The sequence below is a fragment of the Ammodytes marinus genome (genome assembly GCF_949987685.1).
Source record: "Ammodytes marinus genome assembly, contig: scaffold_40, whole genome shotgun sequence".
Taxonomy (NCBI): domain Eukaryota; kingdom Metazoa; phylum Chordata; class Actinopteri; order Uranoscopiformes; family Ammodytidae; genus Ammodytes; species Ammodytes marinus.
Window position 1 is genome coordinate 110,001 of NW_027648104.1, and position 12,500 is coordinate 122,500.

At 46.4% G+C, this 12,500-nt stretch overlaps 2 protein-coding genes across 2 annotated transcripts in view; one reads left to right on the top strand and one right to left on the bottom strand.

The window, feature by feature from the left end:
- tmem200ca (transmembrane protein 200C-a) overlaps positions 1-2,945 on the top strand; it is a gene marked incomplete at both ends in the record, with an annotated part of 4,314 nt that extends 1,369 nt beyond the window's left edge. The window contains 3 exons of the mRNA XM_080054922.1: positions 97-134; positions 681-1,009; positions 2,926-2,945. Coding sequence (XP_079911048.1) covers positions 97-134; positions 681-1,009; positions 2,926-2,945 — 387 coding nt within the window. The remainder of the gene's footprint in view (positions 1-96; positions 135-680; positions 1,010-2,925) is intronic.
- A 921-nt stretch (positions 2,946-3,866) lies between these two features.
- Positions 3,867-12,500, bottom strand: part of LOC307271046 (piezo-type mechanosensitive ion channel component 2-like) — an 87,279-nt gene continuing 78,645 nt past the window's right edge. Inside the window, exons 59-62 of the mRNA XM_080054923.1 lie at positions 12,077-12,156; positions 11,499-11,712; positions 9,676-9,817; positions 3,867-6,267 (exon numbers count right to left, since the gene is read on the bottom strand). Of these exons, the coding sequence (XP_079911049.1) occupies positions 6,166-6,267; positions 9,676-9,817; positions 11,499-11,712; positions 12,077-12,156 (538 nt within the window). The 3' untranslated portion in view covers positions 3,867-6,165. The remainder of the gene's footprint in view (positions 6,268-9,675; positions 9,818-11,498; positions 11,713-12,076; positions 12,157-12,500) is intronic.

Sequence of the window (12,500 nt, forward strand, 5' to 3'; positions counted from 1 at the left end):
TGGGAGGAGCCAGGAGGTGATGAAGATGATGATGATGATGATGATGAAGGAGGCTTCAGTCTGAACAGAACAGACCGGGTCAACGGGACGATGCAGCAGCTCCCTAAGGGCTTTCTGGAGGACTTTCTGGACAGGTAAACAAACTGCTCTGAGATACTCTGATTCTAACTAGGCCCTCAGGTACTTATATTGGTCCTTCTAGATGGTTCTAGATGGTTCTAGATGGTTCTAGAGGGCCTCTCGGTTCCTTTTGGGTCTAAGCGTGTTATAGGAGGTTCTAGTTGACGATTTAGAAGTTGTAAAGGTCAGGGAGGAAGGAGGAGAAAATGATCCGCTATGTTGACATTAGTTTGGTTCCTTTTTGTGTTTTTATGATCTCTGTGATTTTATATTATATTAACATGTTGCTCAACGCCGCTTTAGGTAAAGTAGTTAAAGGTTGACTCAATGAAGCCCTATCCGTCCTCTATGTCCCTGTGTGTGTGTGTGTGTGTGTGTGTCTATGAGTGTGTGTGTGTCTGTCTGTCTGTCTGTCTGTCTGTCTGTCTGTCTGTCTGTCTGTCTGTCTGTCTATCTGTCTGTGTGTGTGAGTGTGTGTGTGTGTGTGTTTGTGTGTGTGAGGGCTTCTTGAAATACAGACAAATCATCAGTGTGTTCTATGTCCCCGCCCCTCTTTTTAGGTATCTCTCGTCTGATTGGCTGAAGGTGCTCGGCCCTCTCATTATGGGCGTCGGCTTTTTCATCTTCATCTGTGCGAACGCCGTCCTGCACGAAAACCGCGACAAGAAAACTAAAGTCATCAACATCCGAGACATCTACTCCACCGTCATAGACCTGCACCGCGCCAGAAGGACTGCTGCTAAGGCCCGCCCCCACAGACGCCCCGGGAGCCAATCGGAGAAGAGCCTGGTGAATTACAGCCAATCGATGAGTCTGGAGCTCAAAGGAAGGCCTTGTCCCGCCCACCTCACAGCCAGCGTGTTCAGCATCTACAGACAGCTGCCGGAGAGTCCTCGCAAAGACACGCACACAGACACACACACAGACACACACAAAGACACGCACAAAGACACGCACACAGACACGCACACAGACACACACACAGACACACACACAGACACACACACAGACACGCACACAGACACACACAAGGACACACACAAGGACACACACACAGACACGCACACAGACACGCACACAGACACACACACAGACACACACACAGACACACACACAGACACACACACAGACACGCACACAGACACACACAAAGACACGCACACAGACACACACACAGACACGCACACAGACACAGACACACACAAGGACACACACACAGACTCACACAAAGACACACTCACACTCTCCAGCCATCCTTTAAGCCAATCACTGGAGGACGCTGTTATGACCTCATTGCAGTCTGTGACATCACAAGCTCAGAGGCCCGAGAACCAATCGGGAGCCGAGTGACCCCGGAATTCCACTGGCTGCGCGTGCGTTGTCCTGCGGTTTTGCTCCGTGCTCCACGTCCGTCAAAACCCACCGGCTCCGTTTTCACACCAGCACGGCTGAACAGCTGGAGTCGCGAGACCGAGGAGTTCCCGCGGTAATAAAAGTGACGGGCGATCGCTCTTGATAATATGATTCTCCTATATGGTATTTACACAACATTATTGTTCCCATCCGAACGAGTAAAAGAACAGTGGACATGCTCGTATGTGTCTCTGTTTTGAGATTGTTACCTGCAGTGAACACCGAGTGTCTTATTTTGAAAATTAACCGGAGGTTTAATTGTTTTGTCGGCGCCTGTGTTCCTGTCTATCTCGATGTGTTCTGTGCTGAATTGATGCGCTGAGCTCCGGCATCCGGCAGAAATAGAAGCAGTGTGTATTTCACCGGAGAGCTGGAGCAGCAGCGGAGCAGAGAGACAGACAGACAGACAGACAGGAGCAGAGAGAGACAGACAGACAGACAGACAGACAGACAGACAGACAGACAGACAGACAGACAGACAGACAGGAGCAGAGACAGACAGACAGACAGACAGACAGGAGCAGAGAGAGAGAGAGAGAGACAGACAGACAGACAGACAGACAGACAGACAGACAGACAGACAGACAGACAGACAGACAGGAGCAGAGAGACGGTGCAGAGGAGCTAGTGGACGCTCACACACTGACTAAAGTAAAACCCTGACAGCTCTGCTGCCGTGCAGGAGCGGGGAAGGACCGGAGAGGCAGCCGGTGGAATTCAGCCTTGACTGTGTTCTGCGGGGTTCCACCAGAATGTGAACAGAATCTTTGGAAAATCTCGCTGGAGAAATGTGAATTCATATCAATGCTTTCCTGTGGTGACTTTCTGCCCTCTGAAGGCCTAGGCTCCGTAAACCTGTCTGTGAATCACCCTGCAGGGACCATGGACGGTTCTAGTTCTTTAGTCAGTGATTCTGGAGAACGTTTCGGATGTGATCGTATGTCGTTCGATGTGTAACATTTTGTTTTACTGTCAGTGAGACAGAGTATTAAAGCTGAGGTGGAGGATTTGGGGAGAAAATAGCAGTTGGGATAGAGATTCGAATCCAAATATCTCAACCGCTCCACTTGTTCTCTTTGGTCCCTCCCCTATGGTCCCTCCCTGACACGCTCTACACCAACAAAGTCGTGCCAAAGTGAATGGACAGTCCCAACAGAGCCTCGCTCTGATTGGTCAAAGTGTACAGCTCATGTTAACTTTGACCAATCAGAAATCACATACCCCAGCTTTAAAGACCTACAACTTCTGTAGAATGTATGGCTGAAGTATTCCTGTAAGGGTTAAATTAATCTACCAATCCCAGAGATGAATATGTGTTCATGTGTTAATGTGTTAATGTGTTAATGTGTTCATGTGTTCATGTGTTCATGTGTAACTGTCTGGTCTCATCAGCATGTAACTGTGAACTATGAACTATAAAATAACTTCCTGATATCAGGCTCAGTCCTCTTCACAGCAGACCCGGGTTAGAATCCAGTCTGTCTGTCCTCTTCACAGCAGACCCGGGTTAGAATCCAGCCCGGGTCGTTCTCTGCATGTCATTCCCCTCTCTGACACATTTCATCTCTGTCTCTACACACTGTCTAATAAAGCATGGGAAATGCCAAAATAAAAATACATCTTTATGAATAAAAGAATAGAACTTTCTATGATAGAATGGTTTCTGCCTTTGAACTTCACAACATGACATCACCAATGTAGTACATCTCCACACACACACGCACACACACACACACGCACACGCACACACACACACACACCAACCCGATCTCACGCCGAGGCGTGAGATACACACGCATGGACCGGCGTCTAACTCACGCGCCCTGCCTGACCAGGGCGTGTGAGTTACACGCGCACCTCCGTAGTCAAGATGGCGGTCGCTGTCGCGGCCGCCCGTAGTCAAAATGGCGGCCGCGGTTGTTTTTGTCTATATTATAACCTCTCCCTGTCCCCTTGCCCTAACCCTAACCACCGAGGGGGCTGCAGCTAGATAGTATTGAAATGCTGGGGGAACATGTGGTGCTATTCCTGGGACAACATGTCGGCCCCTGTTGGTGCTATTCCTCCGTTCATTTAGACTATTCCTCCATTCATTTAGACGGCGGGAGGTGCGCGTGTAACTCACACGCCCTGGTCAGGCAGGGCGCGTGAGTTAGACGCCGGTCCATGCGTGTGTATCTCACGCCTCGGCGTGATACCAGGTTGCACACACACACACGCACACACACACACACACACACACACACACACACACACAGGAGTCGGTATGAGAAAAAAAAATCTTTATTTTCACATATCACAGGAGTAACAGTTTATTATCACATTATGAACGTAAACAAATAAATTCACTTTTAAACCTTCAAACCAACAACGATCTAATAGTGGAGTCCAGTTCTCACCAGCAGAGGGCACTGTGCTGATCCAGTGTGTGTGTGTGTGTGTGTGTGTGTCTGTGTGTGTGTGTGTGTGTGTGTGTGTGTGTGTGTGTGTGTGTGTGTGTGTGTGTGTGTGTGTGTGTGTGTGTGTGTGTGTGTGTGTGTGTGTGTGTGTGTGTGTGTGTGTGTGTGTGTGTGTGTGTGTGTGTGTGTGTGTGTGTGTGTGTGTGTGAGAGAGACTGTCCATGTGTTCCAGTCCCCATCCTTCCCTGCTATTTAGTCTGGTAGAAACAGATTTAGTTTGTCCCAATACATGATGTCAGATGCAGCATGCTGAAAAATACCCAGATGTCCTACTACATCCGGTGGTGATTTTTAGTGTTGAAACCAGCAGCTTTATGGAGGTTCTGACCCACAATCCACTGCAGCAGAAGTTACATCACATGGACTGAGCCTCCCAGTGAAAACAACCAGCGATGAGACGGATATATAAGCAAGAGGCAAGATCAAGGAGCCATGTTAGGATGAAATAAATAAGTTAAAGTATGTCCCAGTTGTAGCATACTGCATGCTAACTAGATACTGTTTATGATCAGATGTAGTATGGAGGATAGAAAAAAAGAAAGAGTATGATATTTGGAACGCAGGGTAAGCCAATTAAATTCATGAGTTATGAATAAACTTACATTAAGGCACTGAATAATAAAATTAAAAAAATTATTCTCCTTGCGGCCGTATTACTGTGAAGCAAAGGATAAGGCTAACATAAGGCAAGGCAGGTTTATTTCTATAGCACAGTTCAGACACTCAAAGTGCTTTACAGGGGCATGAAATACATCAAGATTAAAATGCATCAAGTATAGAATACACACTAGAAAAAGCTAATGAAATATGGAACAGGACTTTAACCTATCGAGAGAAATAAAACATTTTAATAGAATGAACATGACAGGTTAAAAAGGGAAACAGAAAAGTCTTCAGGTTTGATTTAAAGGAGCTGAGAGTTGCAGCAGACCTCTGTCTGTCTGTCTGTCTGTCTGTCTGTCTGTCTGTCTGTCTGTCTGTCTGTCTGTCTGTCTGTCTGTCTGTCTCCTTGTTTAGTCCTAACTCTGGGGACTGTAAAACGTAGAGCTAGCATAGAATAGCATAGCATAGCATAGCATAGCATAGCATAGCATAGCATAGAGCTAGAAGATACAGATTGTCATGATAAACTAAAATGTATTAATATAAGTGAAAGCAGCTGTTTATGTTCGAGCTGCTTTAAAAGATTCCAGTTTCCCAGGAAGTGACGTTTCCCTGTCTGTCTGTCTGTCTGTGTGTGTGTGTGTGTGTCTGTCTGTCTGTCTGTCTGTGTGTCTGTCTGTCCTTCTGTCTGTCTGCCTGCCTGCCTGCCTGTCTCTCTCTCTCCTTTCTCTGTCTGTGTGTCTGTGTGTCTGTCTGTCTGTCTGTCTCTCTCTCTCCTTTTCTGTCTGTCTGTCTGTCTGTCTCTCTCTCTCTCTCTCTCCTTCTCTGTCTGTCTGTCTGTCTGTCTCTCTCCTTCTCTGTCCGTCTGTCTGTCTGTCTGTCTGTCTGTCTGTCTGTCTCTCTCCTTCTCTGTCTGTCTGTCTGTCTGGTCTGTCTGCCTGTCTCTTTCTGTCTGTCTGTCTGTCTGTCTGTCTGTCTGTCTGTCTGTCTGTCTGTCTGTCTGTCTGTCTGCCTGTCTCTTTCTGTCTGTCTGTCTGTCTGTCTGTCTGTCTGTCTGACGTTTCCCTGATAATTAATAGTTCATCATCACAGTTAGCTCCGCCTCCAGATGACCCTTCAAAATAAAAGTCTGTAAATATTCTTTAACAGTTCACTATATAACCACTTAACCTTTACTGTCTACTTAACCATCCATTGTGTATGCGAGGCTCGTCGGACCGTTTACACTGAAGTATACACAAGCAATAAAGAATAAAAAAAACTTCTGTGTCGTTTGAAAAGATGCAATGCATTGTGGGGCGGTTGAGTAGGAAAAGTAACCCATCGATCCATACACAAAATCTTCCCAGAAGTTAGTACTCATCCGGGCATTTCTCGCCTACACAAACTCGCACAACATACTCAAATTGACGTCAAAATTAGTATGAGTAGGACGTTATTTGACCAAAGCCATAGTGTGACCTCAACCTCATAGTGATGTGTGTGTGTGTGTGTGTGTGTGTGTGTGTGTGTGTGTGTGTGTGTGTGTGTGTGTGTGTGTGTGTGTGTGTGTGTGTGTGTGTGTGTGTGGTCAGCGGCGAGTCCATTTGATCAGCGTCTCCGGAGAGCGATAAAGGAAAATCAGTTTGGCGTAAAGCTCCTCCTCCAACTCCAGCTCACCTGTCTCCCTCACCTGGAACACAGACAGACAGGTAGAGGGTTAGACAGACAGACAGGTAGAGGGTTAGACAGACAGACAGGTAGAGGGTTAGACAGACAGACAGACAGACAGACAGACAGACAGACAGACAGGTAGAGGGTTAGACAGACAGACAGGTAGAGGGTAAGACAGACAGACAGACAGACAGACAGACAGACAGACAGACAGACAGACAGACAGACAGGCAGACAGACAGACAGAGGGTTAGACAGACAGACAGACAGACAGGTAGAGGGTTAGACAGACAGACAGACAGACAGGTAAAGGGTAGGTAAGACAGACAGACAGAGGGTTAGATAGACAGACAGGCAGGCAGACAGGTAGAGGGTTAGACAGACAGACAGACAGACAGGTAGAGGGTAAGACAGAGAGACAGACAGACAGAGGGTTAGATAGACAGACAGACAGACAGGCAGGCAGGCAGGCAGGCAGACAGACAACCATGTTTGTATGCACTTTTAAGTATGCACTTGTTATAAGCACATGTTAGTATGCACTTATTAGTACACACTTGTTAGTATGCACTTTAAGTATGTAATTGTTAGTATGCACTTTTAGTATGCACTCATAAGTACACACTTGTTAATATGTACGTATTAGTACACACTTATAAGTATGCACTTGTTAGTATGCACTTTAAGTATGTGATTGTTAGTATGCACTTTAAGTATGCACTCATAAGTACACACTTGTTAGTATGTACTTGTATTGTGCACTTATTAGTACACACTTATTAGTATGCACTTTTAGTATGTGATTGTTAGTATGCATTTTAAGTATGCACTTATAAGTACACACTTGTTAGTATGTACTTGTATTGTGCGCTTGTTAGTATACACTTATTAGTACACACTTGTTAGTACGCACTTTTAGTATGTGATTGTTAGTATGTACTTTTAGCATAGACGTCGATTTGGCTAAACAAGTGGGGGGGACAAACAGGCATTCTGGAGTGCATTTTCAAAAGTGGGGGGGACAATGAGGAAACATCTTTTTTTCTCTTTAGTGCAGGTAATGAACGGTTCTGAAAGACGGCATACCCGCTCACTAATGAATACAATGTATACAAAACACTGATGTCTGACACATTTGATGAAAAAAGCATTTTCAAAAAGCAGCGGACATATGAGCCACTAGCTGCTCCCCGTAGCCCAACCAAACATGACGTAAACAAAGGGAGCTTGGAAAGGTAGTTCCGACTGAGCACATCGAGCCGAAGCACGGCTGGACTGTCGCACAACAATATTACTCCGCCTCGGTCTCCATGGCAACCTAGCTAGTAGCATAGCCATGATCAGCTTCAATTATTTCTTGATAAACAACCAGTGACGTGCGGTGAGGTCAGTGAGTGGGTAGGCACTGAGTTCTGAAAGCCAGATTTCTCTAAACCTATATATTGTTAAATCAAAAACAATAAACAACAAACAGGCACGCACGGCCGATTTCAAATAAGTTCCTCCCTTTCTTTCTCTCTCTCACTCACTCACACACACAGACGGGACGTATATGAAATGTCACGACGGTGACTTCAGGTTTGCCCGTAGCCTACTGTAGTTTGGTCTAAAATGATTAAACATCGCATCCATCGACTTAACGGACCCGTCCCTCACACCGAGGGCCGAAAAAACGTAAGGCAACAAGTCAAACCTTCGCCGATTCAAACTACCGGTAGGCCTACTACTTCTATTCAACTTAAAAATAAAAGACAGCATTCATCATTATGTAGGACTACAGCATAACTGATGGCAACTCCACTCCATAAACTTTATCTTAATAGATAAAGTACCAGTAGCATATGCCCCATGGACCTGTCCAGCATCAGAATGTAACCATTTATCCACATTGCAGAGCTTAGGTTTGTCCGTCAGTAACAATGAAAACACAACTGCTCAATTGAATATAAAATGCAGAATGGATTGCACTCGGTATCAATTCATCCAACTTTATTATTAAATAAACCCCAAAAAAGTTTCTGACTCACCAATCTGACTCCCTGGCTGTAGAAATAAGCAAGACGATAGTAATCCAGTGACAGTCTGACTGACAGCACAGCTAGCTAGCATCCTTCCGTTCATGTAGGCTACCTGTCCGTTTGAAATGCTCGAACATTGTTTGTCCCTGTTGCTGCTGTACACCGTCCAAGGCTGGCGCAGGCCTTTCTCTTGCTATTCATTCTGTTCCTTTTTAAATTATAATCCAATATCCAACTCCAGTCTGAAATATTTGCGGGCACGGCAGCTGCAATGTTGACTTAAAAATCCGCGGGGGTAATGCGACGTGAATGAGCATAGCCAACGTAATGACGTTGGCCTAAGCTGCGTAAATGTCTAGTAATATCTCGATTTTAATTGGTCCATGTAATGTAAAGGCTTATGTGGCATACCATTTACGTAAAAAAGGCACAAAGAATTATGCTTATTTGCGTACATGTTAAATAATACAGAATCAAGTGCGCATGCGCGAAAACTTTTTTCTTGCCGTCCACAATGAATAGGCGCAAAGGCACTGATTCTTTGCCGTACACAATGAATGGGAAACAGCAAAGGCACAATATTTTTTTGGCGTAACTTACTAACTGCCACGTTTCGAATCAAAACGTCTACACTTTTTTAAAGTAATCGCGGATTACATGTAAAGATCGAAATAATTAACAGTAATAATACAAATATAAGTTTATTAAATAAAAAAAATATTTTATTTTATTTTATTTTTTTGCACACGGCGCCCTGACCGCACGTCACTGTAAACAACATCGTCAGTATCCATGTGCCGCGACACAAGCTGCTGTTAGTGTCCGCTACATTAACAGTCATTAGTGGGCATAGAGGATGGTAATCCCTACAGTTTACACTTCACAACGGGACACTTAAAACCACTCGCCGTTGTCTCTCTGCTGCTGATTGAAATGCATCAGTCTTCTCTGGTGTGCAAACTAGCGGAGACTTCGGAGCATGTTTTCTCTGGTGTGCAAACTAGTGTGTGTGCGTGTGAGAGAGAGAGAGAGAGAGAGAGAGAGAGAGAGAGAGAGAGAGAGAGAGAGAGAGAGAGAGAGAGAGACCTTAACGCTGTGTTTGAATACGGCTGGACGCACTCCATGTCCGGCTTAAAAAGTGGGGGGGACAAATTGAGTCTTGACGAAAAGTGGGGGGTACATGTACCCCCCATCCCCCCGTAATCGACGTCTATGACTTTTAGTATGCACTTTCTAATGTGTGCTGTGGGCGTGGTTTGTGTGTATTGTCTGTCTGTGTCTCTGTGTGTCTGTGTGTCTGTCTGTCTGTCTGTCTGTGTGTGTGTCTGTGTGTCTGTCTGTCTGTCTGTCTGTCTGTCTGTCTGTGTGTCTGTCTGTCTGTCTGTGTGTCTGTCTGTCTGTGTTCTCACCAGGAAGACGTCGGTGCAGAGCTTGAGGATGCGGTCGACACACGGCAGCTCCTCGAACATGATGGAGTGACTGATCCCGCTGAAGAACTCACGAACAAATTTCCCTATGACCAGAACCACAGACGCATACAGACCCATGATGCTGCAGGGGGACAGACAGGCAGGGAGGGGGACAGACAGGGAGGGAGGGGGACAGACAGGCAGGGAGGGGGACAGACAGGGAGGGAGGGAGGGGGACAGACAGGCAGGGAGGGAGGGAGGGGGACAGACAGGGAGGGAGGAGGACAGGGAGGGGGACAGGCAGGGAGGGAGAGAGACAGGCAGGGAGGGAGACAGGGAGGGAGACAGGGAGGGAGAGAGACAGGCAGGGAGGGAGACAGGGAGGGAGACAGGGAGGGAGAGAGACAGGCAGGGAGGGAGGGAGACAGGGAGGGAGGGAGGGAGGGAGACAGACAGGGAGGGAGACAGGGAGGGAGGGGGACAGGGAGGGAGACAGACAGGGAGGGGGACATACAGACAGGGAGGGAGGGAGACAGGGAGGGGGACATACAGACAGACAGGCAGGGAGGGAGACAGGGAGGGGGACAGACAGGCAGGGGGACAGACAGACAGGGAGGGGGACAGGCAGGGAGGGAGACAGGGAGGGGGACAGACAGGCAGGGGGACAGACATAAAGACAGACAGGTTAGAATAGAATAGACAAAGGTATTAATAAAAACAATGTAAAAATATCATTCTTTGCACTGATGGTCTGGTTTGCTGTTACATGTCGTGGGTTAGTGATATAACATGATCACGGTATGTCACGATACGATACGAGGACAGTCAGTCTTTAGTATTCTTAGAGTGTATGTTACAGCTGGGAATCGTCAATGACTTCTCCATACAATACTTATCACGATACATATCGTTATATACCACGATACGATACATCGTGAAATATCACGATACGGTTTATCGTGGTACATCATGATACGATATATCGTGATATAACATGATCCAGTATGTCACGGTATGTCACGATACCATATATCACGGTATATCACAGTATGTTGCGCTATTCCAAATACAAGTTGCCTTGTCATTCATAACAGCACAAGATATTGATCATTAAACGGACACATTAAGTCAAAACTATTTCATTCTAAACTTCCTTTAACACTGCTGCAGCTGCTCATCAACATAACACCTTCACTCTGCACTGACTGGACAGGACACACTGAACATGAAACACATCAGTGAGCTTTGTGTCTCTGAACAGATATAAATAAGGTTACGCCTACTACTACTGGCAGTGAATACAAGGAACAGAGATGTATGAAGACACAGTCAATCTTAAGTATTCTTATAAGCAAAATTAATCTAACTTCAATAGTCAGTATCCTAGAGGCTCAGTCCTCTTCACAGCAGACCCGGGTTAGAATCCAGCCCCGGGTCGTTCTCTGCATGTCATTCCCCTCTCTGTCTGTCTGTCTGTCTGTCTGTCTGTCTGTCTGTCTGTCTGTCTGTCTGTCTGTCTGTCTGTCTGTCTGTCTGTCCTCTTCACAGCAGACCCGGGTTAGAATTCAGCCCGGGTCGTTCTCTGCATGTCATTCTCCTCTCTGACACATTTCATCTCTGTCTCTACACACTGTCAATAAAGCCTTGAAAAGCCCCAAAAAATGAAAATATAGATTATTGAGCAGGAAATCGATACTGATATCGTGAAACCTAAATATCGTGATATATCGCCATATCGATTTTTTAACACAGCCCTAGTGTGTGTGTGCATGTGTGTGTGTGTGTGTGTGTGTGTGTGTGTGTAATAACACTGCAGTATTTACCCGTATCCTGCCAGAAAGCCCAGACTGGGAGGACTGACTTTATCACTGAACACAAACAGCTGAAGCCCCGCCTCCCGCCTATGACTCATCGGTGACACGCCCCCAACGGGCAGAATGCTGGAAGCCGGTTGGTCCACAATCCACCACTCCTGGATCTCTCTGCTCTGATTGGTCGATCGCTCCAGGGCCAAAAGGATGTCTTTGTAGCGCTCGTCTGATTGGAGGAGACAGACAGACAGACAGACAGACACACACACACACACATGTTTGTACGGCTATACTTGTGAGGACATTCATTGATATAATGCACTCACTCACTCACTCACTCACTCACTCACTCACTCACTCACTCACTCACTCACTCACTCACTCACTCACTCACTCACTCACTCACTCACACTCACTCACTCACTCACTCACTCACTCACTCACTCACTCACTCACTCACTCACTCACTCACTCACTCACTCACTCACTCACTCACTCACACTCACTCACTCACTCACTCACTCACTCACTCACTCACTCACTCACTCACTCACTCACTCACTCACTCACTCACTCACTCACTCACTCACCTGTGTACAGCTGGTCGATGGGTTTGGCGTTGGAGTCGCTTGGAGCGCGGAGGAAACATGGAAACACTTCCTGAATAACTCTGTGAACAGACAGAGACGAAGAGACTAGAATGAGATAGGTGAGACAGACAGACAGACAGACAGACAGACAGACAGACAGACAGACAGACAGACATACAGACACACAGACAGACAGACAGAGAGACAGAGAGAGAGACAGACAGACAGACAGAGAGACAGAGACGTACTGAGCCTAGAATGAGATAGGTGAGACAGACAGACAGACAGAGAGACAGACAGACAGACAGACAGACAGACAGACAGACAGACAGACAGACAGACAGACAGACAGACAGACAGACAGACAGACAGACAGACAGACAGACAGACAGAGACGTACTGAGACTAGAATGAGATAGGTGAG